The following is a 20,190-nucleotide window of genomic DNA, read 5'->3' as shown; positions in this document are numbered from 1 at the left end:
CAAGTAGAAAGCCTATTTATACAGATGGTATTCAGTTCAATATAAATGGAGCAGAGATGACCAATAATTAAGCCTCATGATGTCACTGTGTCAACAGAACATATAGGAACTGAAAGAAACAGGAGGTCCATCCTCCGAAAGACCACCCAACGCCAATACAGAAGAACAGTGGAGTCCCAAAGTGGTACTGGCTCCATCACCCATTTTCCGGCACAACAGACAATAGACAACATGTGCAGGAGTAGGCCATTTGGCCCTTCGAGCCAGCACCGCCATTCAAAGCTATCATTGGTGATCATCCCCAATCAGTACCACGCTCCTCCTGCCTTCTCCCCATATCCCCTGACTCCGCTATCTTTAAGAGCCCGATCTAGCTCTCTCTTGAAATTATCCGGAGTGCCCGTCTCCGCCGCCCGAGGCAGAGAATTCCACAGACTCACCACTCTCTGTGTGAAAAAGTGTTTCCTCGTCTCCGTTCTAAATGGCTTACTCCTTATTCTTAAACTGCGGCCCCTGGTTCTGGACTCCCCCAACATCGGGAACATGTTTCCTGCCTCTAGTGTGTCCAAAAACCTTAATAATCTTATATGTTTCATTAAGATCGCCTCTCATCCTTCTAAAAGATTTACCAGCAACCTTGGTTCCAGAGCCTTGCCGGATTATCCCATCTGCCGGACCAACAGAGATCAGGCCCATGAGGGGGGGGGGGGGGCGAGATACCAGCCTGGGAAGTCGGCAATGGGAACAGTTCTGCCGGCTCTGTCCGGGCCGGGGTTCCAGAGCCCTGGCCGCAGAGGGGAAGATTCCACCCGCCGATCGGCCGCGGAAGTCCCGATGAGGTCGAGATCGGCCGCCTCGCGCTTGCCTCGCCTGGGCGCCACGTTTGTGGGGGGAGGGGACCTCCGAGGGGGATTTCGAGCGCGCTCTCTTAATTCTGTCCGGATTAAAGGAGGTGCTAGGAACCACCAGTTGGTATCGGACCACAAAATCGGTAGTGGGCCCGTGTAACGGAATGTCGTACCTCAACACATCAACAGCGTCCGAGACGGCGGCTTGGAAGAGGCTGTCAGGCGGAAAGTAGTAGTACGGTCGACAGTATGTTGGCTTCACCTTCCGAATCTCTATTTCACAACCTGTTTAAAACAAAGCCAATGATTCAGACAAGGTTAGGTTTAGTATTAGGTGCATTATAGTCACGCATACCGAGTTACAGAGTCATACAGTGTGGAAACTGGCCCGTAAACCCGACTTGCCCACACCGACCAACATGCCCCATCTACACTAGTCCCACCTGCCTGCGTTTGGCCCATATCCTTCCAAACCTTTCCTATCCATGTACCTTTTCCAAATGTTTCTTAAACGTTGCGATAGTCCCTGCCTCAACCACTTCCTCCAGTTGCAGCTCTCTTCCCCCAGAGATTCATACAGCGTGGAAACAGGCCCTTCAACCCAACTTGCCCACACTGACCAACATGCCCCATCTACACTAGATATACCGTAGCGGCTCGATATGCCAGCCCTAGTTACTCGGGGCATCCTCCCGACTATTTTTTTACTCGTGGACATTTTTTATCAGACTAGAAAAAATATACCGACTCACCTGATGCCCCGAGTGCCCACGGCTGGCGATATATCTACGGACCCGTTACGAACATCCTGCGGGTTTGAATCAAGGGGAAAACTCGGGAGAATTTGTGAATAACTCGGGAAAGTGGGACAGGCCCTTTACCCCTTATTCTTAAACTGTGGCCCCTGGTTCTGGACTCCCCCAACATTGGGAACACGTTTCCTGTGCAAATGCCTTTTACATGCTGTTATAGTACCTGCCTCAATTACTTCCTCTGGAAGTTCGTTCCATGCACCCACCACCCTCTGGGTGTAAAAGTTGGCCCCTCAGGTTCCCATTAAATCTTTCACCTCTCACCATAAACCTATGTCCTCTGCTTCTAAATCCCCCCCTACTCTGGGAAATAGACGCTGTGCATTTACTCGATCTATTCCTCACAGTGAAAAGCTTTGTTGTAGAATATTGAACTTAGAATACACAGCACAGTATAACAGGCCCTTCGACCCACAGTGTTTGTGCAGCACATGATGCCAAGTTAAACTGATCAATTCTGCCTGCACGTGATCCATATCACCATCATAATGGCCACCTCGCCAGCAGTCTGTCTTGTCCCTTCTCTGTTTTTGTTATTTTAAGTATGTCTTGAATGTTTGTTTTAATGTCTCTTGGTATGTTTTATGTGGGGGGCAGGGGGGGGGGGAAACATGTTTCAGTCACTTACCTCGACCCCTCCCCCCCCCCCCCCCCCCCCCCCCCCCCCCCCCCCCCCCCCCCCCCCCACTTTTGCGGCCTACAACGTGGATTGGCACGGCCTTTCCTGGAGACCGTCCCAGAGCTTCAAGCTGCAGGTGCGGCGCAGACCAACCATAGCAGAACCAGGAATCTTTTGCCGAGGATCGCCATTGTTGGAGCTCTGACCACGGGGCCTGTGGACTTTAACACCGGGAAGCCCATGGTCTCCGGTAAGAAGCAGCCGACTTGGGAGCTGCATGCCGCAGAATGTTCAGATTCGTCCCGATGTTGGAGTTTTCCCCCATCCTGACGAGAGGCACCTCGGCAACGACCCCGTTCAAAGGCCCCGACCACGGGTGAACAAAGGAGGAAGATGGCTGAACTTCATTGCCTTCCATCACAGTGAGGAATGTGGATTCCACTGTGGTGGATGTTTATGGTAAACTTTATTTTTTGTTGCTGTGTGTATTTTTGCTTATTACTTGGTATGGTTGTACAGTAACTCAAATTTCACTGTACCGTAACTGGTACATGTGACAATTAAATTAAATCTTGAATCCATGTGCCTATCCAAAAACCTCCTAAACACCACTATCGTATCTACAACAAGTGCCTCTGGCACTGGTGGTGCGTTCCACGCACCCACCACCCTCTCAAAAAAAAACATGCCCCACACATCTCCGTTAAACTGTCTACAGCAGGCAGTGAAGAAAGCGAATGGTATGTTGGCCTTCATACACGAGGAGTTGAGTATAGGAGCAAAGAGGTCTTTCTGCAGTTGCACAGGGCCCCAGTGAGACCACACCCAGAGTATTGTGTGCAGTTTTGCTCTCCAAACTTGATGAAGGACATTCTTGCTATTGATGGAGTGCAACGTAGGTTCACCAGGTTAATTCCCGGGATGGCGAGACTGTCATATGTTGATGGATTGGAGCGGCTGGGCTTGTATACTCTGGAATTTAGAAGGATGAGAGGGATTCTTATTAAAACATTTAGTGGCTCTGGTTGAAGAGGAAAGACCCCATTTGTCTCCCAAATAGCCGACTAGCCAGATGCAGAGGGGGGTGGTTCTAGGACGCCAGAATGCACCGCTGAGCCGACTGGAGACGTCGTGGGTTCATTAGCGAAAAGTCGATGAAAGTAGGTGCCCACTTGATAACCCCAATGACGTGTCTGCCTAGCCTTTCTCAACATCGGAGGAGCATAGGTGAGTGCAGAAGGCTCCCATCACCATCGGGAGTAAGTTGGTATTTGGCACTTTGGACTTTTCACATCTAGTCCTGTGTATTTGTAAACATTGGACATGCTAGTAGGAAACAAGTTCTCAATGTTGGGGGAGTCCAAAACCAGAGGGGCATCGTTTAGGAATACGTGGTAAGCCATTTAGAACGGAGATGAGGAAATACGTTTTCACACAGAGAGTTGTGAGTGTGTGGCATTCTCTGCCTCAGAGGGCGGTGGAGGCCGGTTTTCTGAATGCTTTCAAGAGAGACTTAGATAGGGAATAGCAGAGTTAAGGGATAGATACTATAGACTGTATAGGGCTCTGGTAAGACCACATCTGGAGTATTGTGTACAGTTTTGGTCTCCTAATTTGCGGAAGGACATCCTTGTGATTGAGGCAGTGCAGCGTAGATTCACAAGATTCCTGCCTCTAGCGAGTCCAAGCCCTTAACAATCTTATATGTTTCAATGAGATTCCCTCTCATCCTTCTAAACTCCAGAATTTACAAGCCCAGCTGCTCCATTCTCTCAGCAAATGACAGTCCCGCAATCCCGGGAATTAGCCTTGTAAACCCACGCTGCGCCCCCTCAATAGCAAGAATGTCCTTCCTCAAATTAGGGGACCAAAACTGCACACAATGCTCCAGGTGTGGTCTCACTAGGGCCTTGTACAACTGCAGAAGTCTAAGTGATAATATTTTACCAACATATTATTTTTATAATCTGCTAATCTATACCACTAATCATTCAACTTGTTCCTCAGAGGCCTACCTATATTTAAAGAGCTGTTATCCTGTAAAATTTATTTTTGACTTGTTTGCGTGTTGGTTTGGAATGAGAAGCTAATGGACCTGTCCCACTTAGGCGACTTTATAGGTGACTGCAGGAGACTATGCAGTCGCCACATGTTCGCGGGTGGTTGCCGGGGGGTCGCCTTCTTGGCCGTGAGGAGTTCCCACATTCTGGGAACTGGTCGCGGCCTCATTATGTATGCCGTGAATTTTTTAACATTAGCGGTGACCGGAATGACGCCCCCATGGAGAGTAGCGAGAATTCTCGAGCTGTAGGTGGGTCACCAGGAGGTCCTAGCGGATCGCCAGGAGGCCGAAGGTTGTCGGAAGTTCTCGTAAGTTGTAGCCGCTGCTGACCGATGAATTTCATTGGCTCATTGGGGGAAAAAAATGATAAGCAGTAGTTTTCAGAACCAAGGATAACCGACCTTATCTCTGCCGTTAATGTCTGCCGAGCTTCACAGCCGTGTATCTCAGGCTTCTTAGAAATTGTCTTCACTCCTTCTCCCCCCTTCTTTAAAGGACTTACCGTACACTGTGCTTTAGCCGTCTTTTTACAGCGCCAACCTTCCTGTTCATCGTGGTGCGTGTCTGTTTCACCTTGGCTTTGCACCGTGTGAATTCTTTTAGACAACACTCGCCCAGCTTGCTCTGTAGCCGACCTGGCCGCGCAGGCAACCTGGGAACGGCAGGCCTTTTGGCCCACCGTGTCCGCGCCAACCCCTTCCTACAATTAACAATTTACCAAAGCACTTAACCTACAAACCTGCACGTCTTTGGAGTGTGGGGCAGGCGAGCCGACCTGGGAACTGCAGCTAGACCCCGGGCTGCTAGATTCTAGGTGCTGGTGACCTCCAACCTGAAATCGACCTCGAGGCAGAGCCCGTGGACTTACCATCACAGAGGTCTCTGACTTCGGAGGCTGCAGTGGAGGTTTTGCTGCAACATGGGGGGGGATTGTCCTCCATCTCTCAAAACATGGGGGACAGCCCCATCCCCACCTCCCCAGGTATTCCGCCCATGACTCCAGGAATGAGTGCACTAGCATACGGTGAGCGTTTGACAGCACTTGGGCCTGTACTCGCTGGAGCTTTTGAAGGTTGAGGGGGTGGGGGGGACCTCATTGAAACTTACAGAACAATGACAGACCTAGATAGAGTGGATGTGGAGAGGATGTTTCCACTGGCTTGAGAGTCCAGGACCAGAGGCCAGAGCCTCAGAATTAAAGGGTGCTCTTTTAAAAAGGTGAGGAGAAACTTGTTCAGTCAGAAGGTAATTAATCTGTGAGACTCGTTGGCACAGAGGGCTGTGGAGGCCATGTCAGTGGGTATTTTTAAGGCAGAGACAGACAAGTTCTTGATTAGAACGGGTGTCAAGGCTTATGGGGAGAAGGCAGGAAAATGGGATCGGGAGGCAGAGATGAGCCATGATTGAATGGCGGAGTAGACCCGATGGGCCAAATGGCCTCACTCTACTCCTATAACGTGCGAACTTGTGAACGTGAAATGAATGAAAGATATGCAAAAGAAGTAACAAGGGTAAAGGAAACAGGCCATTGTTAACTGTGGGCTTGGTGAACACACAAGTTACAATCTTGTTGGTATTGCCATCATGTTCAGCACAGATGTTGTGGGCCAAAGGGCTTGCTCCTGTGCTGTACTGTTCTATGTTCTATGTGTATTCATATACACCAGACGTACCTCCACAACTTCCTTACAAGCAGTGCCATCTAGCTGCCTGTGTTCAGTATCATTTTATATACTACAGTCAACTCGCTTGGCCAATTCACTGACATGGAAACATAGAAAATAGGTGCAGGAGTAGGCCATTCGGCCCTTCGAGCCAGCATCGCCATTCAATATGATCATGGCTGATCATCCAAAATCAGTACCCCCGTTCCTGCTTTTCCCCCATATCCCTTGATTCCGTTAGCCCGAACTAACCCTCTCTTGAAACCCTCCAGTTCCTCTACGGCAGAGAATTCCACAGATTCACAACTCTCTGGGTGAAAAAGACCATGTTCCAGTTGTACATTTAGATAGAGCTCTTGAAGATAGCGGAGTCAGGTGATATGGGAAGAAGGCAGGAACGGGGTACTGATTGTGGATAATCAGCCATGATCACAGTGAATGGCGATGGTGGCTCGAAGGGCCAAATGGCCTGCTCCTGCACCTATTGTCTTTTCATTCTTTGCCCTTGCCAGTTGCTTAAAACAATGCAGTGTCAACCATAACAATTCTACAACTTCTACAGAAGATGCACCATAGAAAGCATTTTATCGGGATGCATCACAGCTTGGTTGGGGAACAGCTCCATCCAAGACGGCAAGAAATTGCAGCAAATTGTGGACACAGCCCAGACCATCTCACAAACCAACCTCCCTTCCATTGACTCCATCTACACCTCACGCTGCCCCGGCAAGGCCAGCAGCATAATCAAGGACCAGTCTCACCCTGGCCACTCCCTCTTCTCCTCTCTCCCATCAGGCAAAAGGTACAGAAGTGTGAAAACGCACACCTCCAGATTCAGAGACAGTTTCTTCCCAGCCATTATCAGGCAACTGAACCATCCTACCACCAACTAGAGAGCAGTGCTGAACTACCATCTATCTCATTAAAAACCCTCGTACTATCTTTAATCAGACTTTCTTGCACTAAATGTTATACTCTTTATTCAGTATCTGTTCATTGTAGACGGCTTGACTATAATCATGTATTGTCTTTCCGCTGACTGGTTAGCACGCAACAATGCATTTTTTTCTCTGTACACCTGACAATAAACTAGATTAAGTGACCCTTCTTCAATCTCGACCCGAAAAGTCACCTACTGTTCTCAAGAGATGCTGCCTGATCCGCTAGCTTACTCCAGCACTTGGTGTATTTTTGTGTATTAATCAGCATCTGCAGTTCCTTGCTTCAACAGTGTAAATCAGTTTAGACTTTAGACTTAAGAGACACAGTACGGAAACAGGCCCTTCGGCACACTGGGTCCGCGCCGACCAGCGATCACCCCGTACACTAGTGCTATCCAACAGACGGGGGACAATTTACAATTTTTCGCAAAGCCAAATTAACCTAGAAACGTGCAAGTCTTTGGAGTGTGGGAGGAAACCGGAGCTCCCGGAGAAAACCCACGCAGGTCACGGGGAGCACGTACGTACAAACTCCGTACAGACAGCGCCCATGGTCGGGATCGAACCCGGGTCTCTGGTGCTGTGAGGCAGCAACTCTACCGCTGCGCCACCGAGCTGCCCCATCTCTGGAGGGAATGGACAGGCAACGTTTCAGGTCGGGACCCTTCTTCAGACTTGCAATCTCATTATCGTGTTTACTCACCACTTGCTAATGATCTCTGCCGCTGTGAGATCCCATGAGGTTGGATAGAACGGCTGGGTGTGATGCGACATACTAACCAGGCCAGTAGTACATGTAAACCTTGCGGTTATTCTTCATCATGGTGACCCAAATCGGTTCGGAAGAATTCCACCACATCGGTAGTCGACTGTCATCGTTCTCACCGATCAGAAAGGACGTGTTTGTCTTCTCATCCCACATAAAATTTCCAGTAATCTGATGTACCTCAGCATGAAGTCCTGCAAAGAACACACTCACGTTCAGTTCAGTTTAGATTATTGTCACGTGTACTGAGGTACAGTGAAAGGCTTTTTAAGTGATAGGAGCAGAATTAGGCCGTTCGGCCCCATCAAGTCAACTCCGCCATTCAATCAATGCTAATCTATCTCTACCTCCAAACCCTGTTCTCCTGCCTTCTCCCCATAACTACTGACACCCATACTAATCAAGAATCTATTTATCTCTGCCTTAAAAATATCCATTGACAGCCTCCACAGTCGTCTGGGTGTTTTTTAAAGTGCTGCAACTTTTTTATCTGTTCAAAATCTTTTGGCGACCCTTTATATGACGCCGGCAGTAGCCAAAAGGGCCACGTGGGACAGGCCCTTAACATTATCCTACACACTGGAGACAATCAGGGACAATTAACATGAGAGGAAACCGCAACACCCGGAGAAAACCGGCTGATGCGTCCAAGGCCGCCTGGGTCAAGACGAGATGGAGAGACCAGTGGAAGTCAGCGGAACCATCCAGGCTACACCATTACATCGATGACCCCATGGACGTCCCTGGCCAGGACCTGCCCCGAAAGCAGTGGACAACCCTCAACCGCTTGAGGACAGGCGTCGGGCGCTAGGGAGTAGCGATGAAGAGGTGGGGCCTCGTGGACAGCGGGTGTGGGGACCCAACACAGACAGTGGAGCACATAGTCACCAGTTGCCCCAAACACCGGCCACCGAATGGTGAACGAGGTCTGATTGACCTGGACGATGACACGTGGGCCTGGCTCGCCTCAACGGAGCTACAGGTCTAAGAGACATAAGACAGAAGAAGGAGAAGAAGGAGAAAGCCCACGCTGGTCACAGGCAGACAGTGTAAACTCCGCACAGACAAGCACCTGTAGTCAGGATCGAACCCGGGTCTCTGATGCCTTCAGGCGGCAACTCTACGGCTGTGCCACCGTGCCACCCTACGCCATCACCACCCCAGCCCTTTGTGTCTGTGTTCAGATACGTGTGTCTCTGTTTAAATACTTGCTGAACTCGTTTTGTTCAGGTCAATTGTGGAACTTTGTATCCGACTTGAACTACGATCAGCTAACTCAGCACTACTCAGGAATCTGCCACCCGTGGACTCTTGTAAAGATATCAAGCGAGCGCGACTAATTTCCTCCCTTCATCCCAGGAGCCTAGTGGAGATTTAATATTTCTGCGTTCTACACAACACATCCTTTTTTCATTTCCACTTAACCTTGTAACCCTAACTGGAGGTTGTCACATTAATGGGTGTCAGATGTGAGGAGATTGTGGGTTCAAGTTGCGCTCCAAAAATGTTGAAAAGCAAACAAAAGAAATTCCTGCAGGGATTGAGGAATGTTGCAGAGACAGAGGTGATTATGTTGAGCCCTCAGATGGATGTAAAAGGCCTCACCGCATGGTGGGGCGGCACAGTGCTGGAGGCCAAGTCATTGGGTATTTTTAAAGCAGAGATTGTTGATTAGTATGGGCGTTACAGAGATAAGGCAGGAGAAAGGGTCAAGAGGGATTCAAGATTCAAGAGAGTTTATTGTCATGTGTCCCTGATAGGACAACGACATTCTTACTTTTTTCCAGCACAACAGAACATGGTAGGCATGAATACAGAACAGATCAGTGTGTCCATGTACCATTATATAAATATATACACACATGAATAAATAAACTGATAAAGTGCAAATAAACATAAACGGCTGTTACATTACTCAACACTGTACCTCGGTGATTGTCAATCACCCCCCCCCCCCCCCCCCCCCTTCCACAAGGAAAAAAATAATTGTACTACAATGACTATGTGCACGTAAATATATTTCTTTATTGCTCATATTCTATGTTGCTCTTCTAGGGAGATGCTAACTGCATTTCGTTGTCTCTGTACTGTACACTGCACAATGACAATAAAGTTTGAATCTGAATAATGGGCTATTAATGTTCAGAGTTTTGTCCGAGCCAAGTTTAATAGCTTGATGGCTGTGGGAAGTAGCTATTCCTGAACCTGGATGTTGCAGTCTTTAGGATCCTGTACCTTTTACCTGAAGGTAGTGGGGAGATGAGTGAGTGGCCAGGATGGTGTGGGTCTTTGATGATACTGCCAGCCTTTTTGAGGCAGCGACTGCGATAGATCGCCTCGATGGAAGGGAGGTCAGAGCCGATGATGGACAGGGCAGTGTTTACCACTTTTTGTAGAGATAGCTCAGCCATAATTGAATGGCAGAGCAGACTGGATGGGCGAAATGGCCTATTTCTGCTCCCATGAGCTGTGGTCTACCCCACTCTGTTACTCCAGCGCTATGGGTGATTTTGTTTTTGCGACTTTAGTCTTTAGCTTCCTCTTCTACTTCCTTAGAATTGGGGGGTTCTGGATTTGTCCAGCTCTCGCTTAAATACGGCAGCACTGTGACACAGCGGTAGAGTTGCTGCCTCACAGTGCCAGAGACCCAGGTTCAATCCTGACTACGAGTGCTGTCTGTACAGAGTTTGGCCGTTCTCCCTGTGACCTGCGTGGGTTTTCTCCGGGTGCTCCGGTTTCCTCCCACACTCCAAAGACGTGCAGGTTTATTGGCTCCTGCAAATTGTCCCAAGCATGTGGGATGGAACTAAAGTACAGGGTGGTTGTTGGTCGGCATGCAGCCAATGGGCCGAAGGGTCTGTTTCCATGTTGTGTCTTTCAATCAATTCAATCATTCATTCATTGTGATAATGGCCAATTAATCCATTTTATGTTATTTTTAAAGGGTGGTTATTGGCTGATAGACAATAGACAATAGGTGCAGGAGTAGGCCATTCGGTCCTTTGAGCCAGCACCGCCATTCAATGTGATCATGGCTGATCATCCACAATCAGTACCCCGTTCCTGCCTTCTCCCCATATCCTCTGACTCCGCTATCTTTAAGAGCCCTATCTAACTCTCTCTTGAAAGCATCCAGAGAATCGGCCTCCATCACCCTCCGAGGCAGAGAATTCCTCAGACTCACCACTCTCTGTGTGAAAAAGTGTTTCCTCGTCTCCGTTCTGAATGGATTACTCCTTATTCTTAAACGGTGGCCCCTGGTTCTGGACTCTGAAGAATACAGTGTACAGTTCACCAGCATCTGAAATAAAGGCCAACTGCTGCCTTCTGGCACGGTAGTAACGTCGGGATGTGGATCTAGATAATTATCTTGATTTTTATTTTGGTAATGGATGCCAGTTGACGAGCTGCCAATTGCCAGCACACTCTGAGCTCTGCATACACACACATGCAATGTCCACAGTTTTCTGCTTGCACAGCAATGCAGGATTGCCAGTGTATGTCTGATCTGCTGTATCTGCATCACAGAAACAAGTACCAGCCCCAACAAATACCTGCATGGAATGATTCGTCAGCAGAATTAAACCTTTGTGTCTCCGTTGGTACTTTTTTAAAGTACAAAATACTGGCATTTTAATGACCGCCGCAATGCTGAACAACAACAAAGAACGCGAGGCAAGAATTGTCATATGTTTTGATCAATTGATTGAATTGATTTTGATTGAAAGATGGAAACAGGCCCGTCAGCCCACAGGTAGACACTAAATGTTGAAACAGGCAGCATCTCTGGAGAGAAGGTATTGGTGACGTTTCGGGTCGAGACTTTTCTTCAGAGGGGGTCTATCGCAGTCGCTTCCTCGAAAAGGCTAAGTGTCTCTCTAAATCAGGTAGGTGACGTCTTGGGTAGAACACTGTGAATAGTGCAGAGATTGAAGTTGGGTCTGTAGAAGGGTCTCGAAACAAAACGTCACCTATTCCTTTTCTCCAGAGATGCTGCCTGACCCGCTGAGTTACTCCTGCACTCTGTGAAACGTCATCTATCCACCTTCTCCAGAGGTGCTGCCTGATCCGCTGAGCAAAGATCTTGGAGCGGAGCAAGATAGTCCACTCGTTGAAAAAGCCGTAGTAAAAACACTCATAAGAGTATCAAAATTTGAAGCTGGACCCTTTAGAACAAAGCATGAATAGACAGGTAGAATTGGATCACTTAACATCGTATTTTTATAATACTATTTTAAATATAGACATATAAGAAAAGAATGGGAACAAGAATTGTTATTGGAAATCTCCAAGGACAGATGGGAAGATTGTTTGTTATACATAGTTAAATGTTCGATCGATGTTAGACACCAATTGATCCAATTTAAAATTGTACACAGATTATATTACTCAAAAACAAAATTAAATCATTTTTTTCCAAATGTCTCTCCTATCAGTGATAAGTACCTAACTAAAGAGGCAACAATAGCACATTCATGTGTTTCCTGTGCAAAACCTCTGAAATTTTGGAAGGAAAATTTTGAAAGCTTTTCAACAAAATTTAAATTAAGGTTGGACCCAAATACAGAATTGATTATTTTCGGAACAATGAAAGCCTGTTCCGAATAACTACATTTCAAAGATGTTTATTAACCTACGGTTTGATAACGGCAAAAAAACTTATACTTAAATTTTGGAACGATGCGCGTATCCCAACGTTTAAAATGTGGATTACAAATATGTCGGAAATAGAAACATAGAAACATAGAAATTAGGTGCAGGAGTAGGCCATTCGGCCCTTAGAGCCTGCACCGCCATTCAATATGATCATGGCTGATCATCCAACTCAGTATCCCGTACCTGCCTTCTCTCCATACCCCCTGATCCCCTTAGCCACAAGGGCCACATCTAACTCTCTCTTAAATATAGCCAATGAACTGGCCTCAACTACCCTCTGTGACAGAGAGTTCCAGAGATTCACCACTCTCTGTGTGGAAAAAAGTTCTTCTCATCTCGGTTTTAAAGGATTTCCCCCTTATCCTTAAGCTGTGACCCCTTGTCCTGGACTTCCCCAACATCGGGAACAATCTTCCTGCATCTAGCCTGTCCAACCCCTTAAGAATTTTGTAAGTTTCTATAAGATCCCCTCTCAATCTTCTAAATTCTAGAGAGTATAAACTCCAAGTCTATCCAGTCTTTCTTCATAAGACAGTCCTGACATCCCAGGAATCAGTCTGGTGAACCGTCTCTGCACTCCCTCTATGGCAATAATGTCCTTCCTCAGATTTGGAGACCAAAATACTACATCTTGAGGAAATGAGACTTGTTCTAGCAGGAAAACAAGAGCGACTCTTAAGAATATGGTCATCTTTCATTGATTTGTTACGGGTGTAATATGGTGCAACACAACCCTGGAAAATAATTCTTTTAGAATTAGGTGATGAGTGTGAATCGTCAGGAATTAGGCACATTCCCTTTCCTTCTTGCTTAGCCTTACCTTTTTTAGATTCTTTACTTATTTTCTTTTTCTTCTCTTAAGGCCCCCCTTTTCTGTGGGGCCTTTTTTTTTCTTCTTTTCTTCCCACATCCACTACTATCCTCACTCTTTTCTTATTTTTCTCTTTTCCTTTCTCTTTTTCTATTATAGCTTAAAGGTTGAAAAACAAAAAAAAGAAGTTGTACGTAAAAGCCGTCATGGGTAATCCCCAGCACCATTTCTGGAATCAGCTTCTGTCTACGCTCCAATCTATGATCTTTGGTCATGGCGTCTCATCTGGACCCTGCTCACCCAGGTGCTAGTTAAAGTTAATTATTTTTCTTTTGATTACCTATAATTGTGCCGTGGTCTAAAACTACAGACGCCAGCTTCAGCTCCTAGCTCAATATGTATAAAATTGTTGCAATGCACAACACAGTTCTGAATCGCTAAAGACCGATGCATTTCATTTGCCCAAGTGCGTTCCGCACGCACAACAGTCGGGGTTCCTAATGGATCGTATTGGGAGTTTAAAATCAAATTATAATCCGATGTTTCTTGATGTAGTTTCTTGATTGTGAATTAGGAATTTATGCACTCAGGACATTTCTCCTCGATTTTTATTTTGGGATAATATAATAGTTTTCTATTTCAAATGGTTTACACCGTTAACTAATCACAGCTGAAGTAAACTCTTTTAAAAACACTTTGTTCCTGCAATTTATCATTTACACGTTTTTTTTAAATATATGAATACCAATTAGCAGAATATAGGGTAACCAGCCATGACCATGTGTAACTATTTATTTTACAGCAAAGAAATATTTAGATTTTAAAACACAGGCATTTTAAACTGTGGCCCCTGGTTCTGGACTCCCCCAACATCGGGAACATGTTTCCCGCCTCTAGCGTGTTCAAACCCTTAACAATCTTATATGTTTCAATGAGATCCCCTCTCATCTTTCTAAACTCCAGAGTGTACAAGCCCAGCTGCTCCATTCTCTCAGCTTATGACAGTCCCGCCATCCCGGGAATTAACCTTGTAAACCTACGCTGCACTCCCTCAAAAGCAAGAATGTCCTTCCTCAAATTAGGGGACGATAACTGCACACAATACTCCAGGTGTGGTCTCACTAGGGCTCAGTACAACTGCAGAAGGGCCACTTTGCTCCTATATTTGATTCATCTAGTTATAAAGGCCAACATGCCATTTGCTTTCTTCATTGCCTGCTGTACCTGCATGCTTACTTTCATAGACTGATGAACAAGGACCCCCAGATTCCGTTGTACTTCCCCTTTTATAACTCTTTTATATAGAGTTCTCTATAACTCTTTTATTTTTTGTCCATGAGAAAAATCCTCTTATCCTGCGCAGTGGAGCGGTACTCTCCAAAAACCACAGCCGTAAGTGGCAGTGTTTTTTCTAAAATCAATATACAGAACAACAGGAAGTGGTCAAGATCAGACTTTTAGTAATATAGATTAAGGGTTTGGACACGCTAGAGGCAGGAAACATGTTCCCGATGTTGGGGGAGTCCAGAACCAGGGGCCACAGTTTAAGAATGAGGGGTAAGCCATTTAGAAATGAGACGAGGAAACACTTTTTCTCACCAAGAGTTGTGAGTCTGTGGAATTCTCTGCCTCAGAGGGCGGTGGAGGCCGGTTCTCTGGATACTTTCAAGAGAGAGCTAGATAGGGCTCTTAAAGATAGTCAGGGGATATGGGGAGACGGCAGGATCGGGGTACTGATTGTGGATGATCAGCAATGATCACATTGAATGGCGGTGCTGGCTCGAAGGGCCGAATGATCTACTCCTGCACCTAATGTCTATTGAATGAATGGCGGAATTGACTCGATGGGCTGAGTGGCCTAATTTTGCTCCAATTCCTTGTGGTCCTATTGTCTTAAAAGAGTCCAAGTATGCCCAACCTCTCTTTATAGCTATAGGAAGGAACTGCAGATGCTGGTTTATGCCAAAGATAGACACAGAGTGCTGGAGTAACTTAGCGGGTCAGGCAGCATCTCTGGAAAACGTGGGTAGGTGACGTTTTGGGTTAGAACCCTTCTTCAGACTGAAAGATAAATGGTGGATTTGGGGGGGGGGGGGGGGGGTAATCTATAGGTGAGGAAATGCTAGAACAAATCTGGGCCGGCAAAAGATGACCTCAGAAGTGGTGGAGCCCACAATGGTCCATTGTTGGCCAGATACAAGGATTCCAACCGTGGAACTAGTAGGAGCACTGTGTTTAGTTTAGTGATACAGTGCGCAAACAGGCCCTTCGGCCCACCGAGTCCCCACTGACCAGCGATCCCCGCACATTAGTTGCGTCCTCAGCCCCCTATTGTACTCCCTGTACACACATGACTGTGTGGCTAGGTTCAGCTCCAATTCAATAATTAAGTTTGCTGATGACACTGTGGTGGTGGGCCTGATCTCAGACAATGATGAGAAGGCCTACCGGGAGGAGGTGGCTGATCTAGCACTCTGGTGCCAGGAGAACAGCCTCCTCTTGAACATCAAAAAAACGAAGGAGCTGATCATGGACTTTAGGAGGGCACATCATCCGAGGACGTACACTCCATTGAGTATAAATGGGGATCCTGTGGATAGGGTGAACTGTTTTAAATATCTGGGAGTCCACATTTCTGAGGATATGACATGGTCATCACACGCCTCAGCACTGGTGTGTAAGGCAAGGCAGCGCCTTTACCACCTCAGGCAATTGAGGAAATTCAGAGTGTCTCCGAGGATCCTCCAGTGCTTCTACGCAGCGGCGGTGGAAAGCATCTTGTCCGGGAACATTACCATCTGGTTCGGGAATTGCTCTGCCAAGGACAAGAAGGCTCTGCAGAGAGTAGTGCGTTCGGCCGAACACACTATGGGAACTTCACTCACCCCCCTGCAGGAACTATACAACAGGAGGTGCAACTCCAAAGCAAACAAAATCATGAGAGACCTCTTCCACCCCTGCAACGGACTGTTCCAGCCGCTACGGTCAGGCAAACGCCTCCGTTGCCACGCAGTGAGAACGGAGAGGTTGAGAAGGAGTTTCTTCCCAGAGGCAATTCGGACTGTAAACGCCTTTCTCACCAGGGACTAACTGTACAGAACGTTTTTCCTTCTATTATTTATTATGTAAAATAATATGTGTGTTATGATTGTGTTTATAATTTGTTTGGTTGTTTTGTTGTTCCGCGAGCATTGCCACTTTCATTTCACTGCACATCTCGTATGTGTATGTGACAAATAAACTTGACTTGACTTGACTTGACATTAACTCTACACTGCACACTAGGGGCAATTTTACATTCATACCCAAGCCAATTAACCTAGAAACCTGTACGTACGGGGAGAACATACAAGCTCCGCACAGACAGCACCCGTAGTTAGTATTGAACCTGGATCTCTGGCACTGGGAGGCAGTAGTTCCACTGCTGCTCCACCGTGCAGCCCGAAGGTTGTGAACAGTGGAACTACTAGTTGCCTGAAGAAGGGTCCCGACCTGAAACGTCACCCATCCTTTTTCCCCCCAGAGATGCTGCCTGACCCACTGAGTTACTCCAGCACTTTATGCCTATCCTACCAACTTCCAGAGAAACCAATCCAAGTTTGTCCAACCTCTCTCATGGTGGCTAGCAGTCTAGTATGATATTCATTCTGAAGAAGGTCACTACTGAGAACGTCACCTATCCACGTCCTCCAGAAATGCTGCCTGACCCGCTGAGTTACTCCAGGACTCAGTGAAACATCACCTATCCATTTTCTCCAGTGATGCTGCCTGACCCACTGAGTTACTCCAGCACTCTGTGAAACGTCACCTATCCATGTTCTCCAGAGATGCTGCCTGACCCGCTGAGTTACTCCAGCACTCTGTGAAACATCACCTATCCATGTTCTCCAGTGATGCTGCCTGACCCGCTGAGTTAATCCAGCACTCTGTGAAACGTCCCCTATCCATGTTCTCCAGAGATGCTGCCTGACCCGCTGAGTTACTCCAGCACTCTGTGAAACGTCACCTATCCATGTTCTCCACAGATGCTGCCTAATCCGCTCAGATACTCCAGCACTTTGTGTCTATCTTTGGTATAAACCAGCATCTGCAGTTCCTTCCTATATAATTCTGGTAAATTAGTTGTCAGCTGAACTACATATTACATTTAAACCGTTTTATTAACAAATTGCATGATTGTTTTGTATTTTCACAGATCTCTCCTTTACTTTAATACATTTAACATTTAATTTTTTTACTCTTAATTTGTCATTTAATAGTAAATTTAAAAAAAAAACAATTTGTCATTTACTATTTAATTAAAAAACCCTTAATTTGCCCTTTAACATTTAATTAAAAAAAACCTTAATTTAAGTAATTCACTATGTAATTTTAAAAAAAATTAAGTAATTTACTATTTAATTTTTGTTAACTTTAATTTGTCATTTAATTTTTAATTAAAAAAGCCTTTAATTTAAGTCATTTAATATTTCATTAAAAAAAACATTTAAGTGATTTAATATTAAATTAAAAACCCTAAATTTAAGTCATTGAATTAAAAAAAAAAACGAATTTAAGTAATTTAATATTTAATGTAAAAGACCCTTAAATTTAACTGGTTTAATATGTTTAATAGCCCACTGGACAATGTTAAAGTTTGGTTAACACTTTAATTTTTTTAAAGTTCAATTGTGAATTTAAAAAAAAAAATCAAGTTGAATTGTGAATTAAAAAATTAAATTCAAGTTGAATTGCCAAATAAAAAATTAAATTCGTTCCGTCTTTTTGTTTAGCAAATCACTTACCGGTCATGAGGGAGTAATAGTTGGGATAGGATAAGCTGGGGAAATCGGGGGTTAGGTGTTGGACCCTGACGCCCATTTGCACCATCTCTCGCAACCCCGGCAAACTCTGCAGCGCCTTGTCGCCGATGTAGTCATAGCGAAAGCCGTCGATGAGGAAAACGAGCAGCTTTCTGCTGGCGGAGCATGAAGAGAGGAGGAGAAGGGAGGCGAGGGCGACAGCACCGAGTGCTCTGTGTGTGTCCATGGTCCGCGATTCCCACACTGGCACTGGGTCACTGCTGATGTGAAGCGGACAGTTTCACTGTCTGTAAGGGGTGGGGTGGGGTGGGGGTGGGGTGACACACACCACAACCCAGAGACAACACGATAAGCAGCCGCCCACCAATCTCACAAACATGAACTCAACCGGAAAACTAATCGGGAAATAATGGAGTGGCGATCCCACACTGAACATAGACGTGCTGCAGCCAGGGACAGTAAACTCAGGAGGATGAGGGGTGATCTTACAGAGAGGTGTGTGTGTGCAAGATCACGAAAGGAAAAGCTATGGTAAATTGTGCAGGAAGGAACTGCAGTTGCTGGTTTGCACCGAAGACAGACACAAAATCTCCAGAAGGGTCTCGACCCAAAACGTCATCCATTTCTTCAATCCAAAGATGCTGCCTTTACTTCTGAGTTACTCCAGCATTTTGTGACGATAAAGGAAATTCACACCCTTTCACCCAGAGAAAGTGGATTAATAACCAGATTACACAGGTTTAGTTAAGTGTTTTATTGTCATATGTCACAGATTAGATAGAAGAATTAAATTCTTACTTGCATCAGCACAATAGAATGTGTAAACATCTATATTACTAAAAGTCTGATCTTGACCACTGTGATTTTTGGCCATCTCCCCCTCAGGTTTCTCAATGGTCCTTCCAAAATAAACAATAGACAATAGACAATAGGTGCAGGAGTAGGCCATACAGCCCTTTGAGCCAGCACTGCCATTCAATGTGTTCCTGGCTGATCATCCACAATCAGTACCCCGTTCCGGCCTTCTCGCCATATCCCCTGACTCTGCTATCTCTAACAGCTCTAACTTTACCAAGTACAATAGGTAGAGCAAAGGGGAAGATACAGAGTACAGAATATAGTTCTCAGCATTGTAGCGCATTAGTCCCATGGACAAAGTCCAATGTCCGCAATGGGGTAGAGGTGAATCGGACAGTACCCTAGCTTATGCTTTTCCACGCAGAGCGTTGTGAATTTTCTGTCTCAGAGGGCGGTGGAGGCCGGTTCTCTGGATACCTTCAAGAGAGAGCTAAATGGGGCTCTTAAAGATAGCGGAGTCAGGGGATATGGGGAGAAGGCAGGAAAGGGGTACTGATTGTGGATGATCAGCCATGATAACATTGAATGGCGGTGCTGGCTCGAAGGGCCGAATGGCCTACTCCTGCACCTATTGTCTATTGTCTATTGTGGAAGGACCATTGAGAAACCTGATAATTTGATATTTATAAAAATGAAAACAATTACTTTGGGTGCAGCATTTTCTACTTAAGATAAACCCAAAGGGCATAGTGACATTTAACATGACATATAGCATAGTACAGCCCAACAACAGGCTCTTAAACCAACAATATCTGGGCCAAATATGATGCCAATCTAAACTAATCTCCTCTCCCTCTCGAAACAGGCCCTTCAGCCCACCAAGTCCACACCGGCCAGTGATCCCTGTACACTAACACTATCCTACACACACTAGGGACAGTTTACATTTATACCAAGCCAATTAACCTACAAAACTGTACGTCTTTGAAGTGTGGGAGGAAACCGAAGATCTCGGAGAAAACCCACGCAGGTCACGGGGAGAACGTACAAACTCCGTACAGACAAGCACCCGATGTCAGGATCGAACCCAGGTCTCTGGCGCTGTGAGGCAGTAACTCTACCGCTGAGCCACCATACCACCCCATCTGTGGAGTGACGTTTCGGGTCGGGACCGTTCTTCTGGCTTGCAGTGTCATCAAATGTGTTCACTCACCACATGCAAATGATCCTTAATAATCTGTGAAGCACAAATTAAATAGATCAAAAATCACTGGTGTTGGTCTGTTGTCGTTTTCACATGGTGGTAGCTGTAGTCATTATTTCTGCTTGTGTTTTAAAAGCCCCTCAAAATTAGCTTATCTCACAAATATCTAGTCAGTAAATCAAATGTGTTGGTGGCGTAGTTCCATCA

General features: G+C 46.0%; 1 protein-coding gene across 1 annotated transcript in view; it reads right to left on the bottom strand.

The window, feature by feature from the left end:
- The window catches only part of enpp6 (ectonucleotide pyrophosphatase/phosphodiesterase 6), a 43,741-nt gene extending 25,443 nt beyond the window's left edge, over positions 1-18,298 (bottom strand). Inside the window, exons 1-3 of the mRNA XM_055632036.1 lie at positions 17,964-18,298; positions 7,727-7,906; positions 1,022-1,133 (exon numbers count right to left, since the gene is read on the bottom strand). Coding sequence (XP_055488011.1) covers positions 1,022-1,133; positions 7,727-7,906; positions 17,964-18,207 — 536 coding nt within the window. The 5' untranslated portion in view covers positions 18,208-18,298. The remainder of the gene's footprint in view (positions 1-1,021; positions 1,134-7,726; positions 7,907-17,963) is intronic.
- Between the last annotated feature and the right edge of the window lie 1,892 nt (positions 18,299-20,190).

The sequence above is a fragment of the Leucoraja erinacea genome, chromosome 3 (assembly GCF_028641065.1).
Source record: "Leucoraja erinacea ecotype New England chromosome 3, Leri_hhj_1, whole genome shotgun sequence".
Lineage (NCBI taxonomy): Eukaryota > Metazoa > Chordata > Chondrichthyes > Rajiformes > Rajidae > Leucoraja > Leucoraja erinaceus.
Note: the sequence above shows the minus strand (reverse complement) of the source record. Positions and strands in the feature narration are given on the sequence as shown.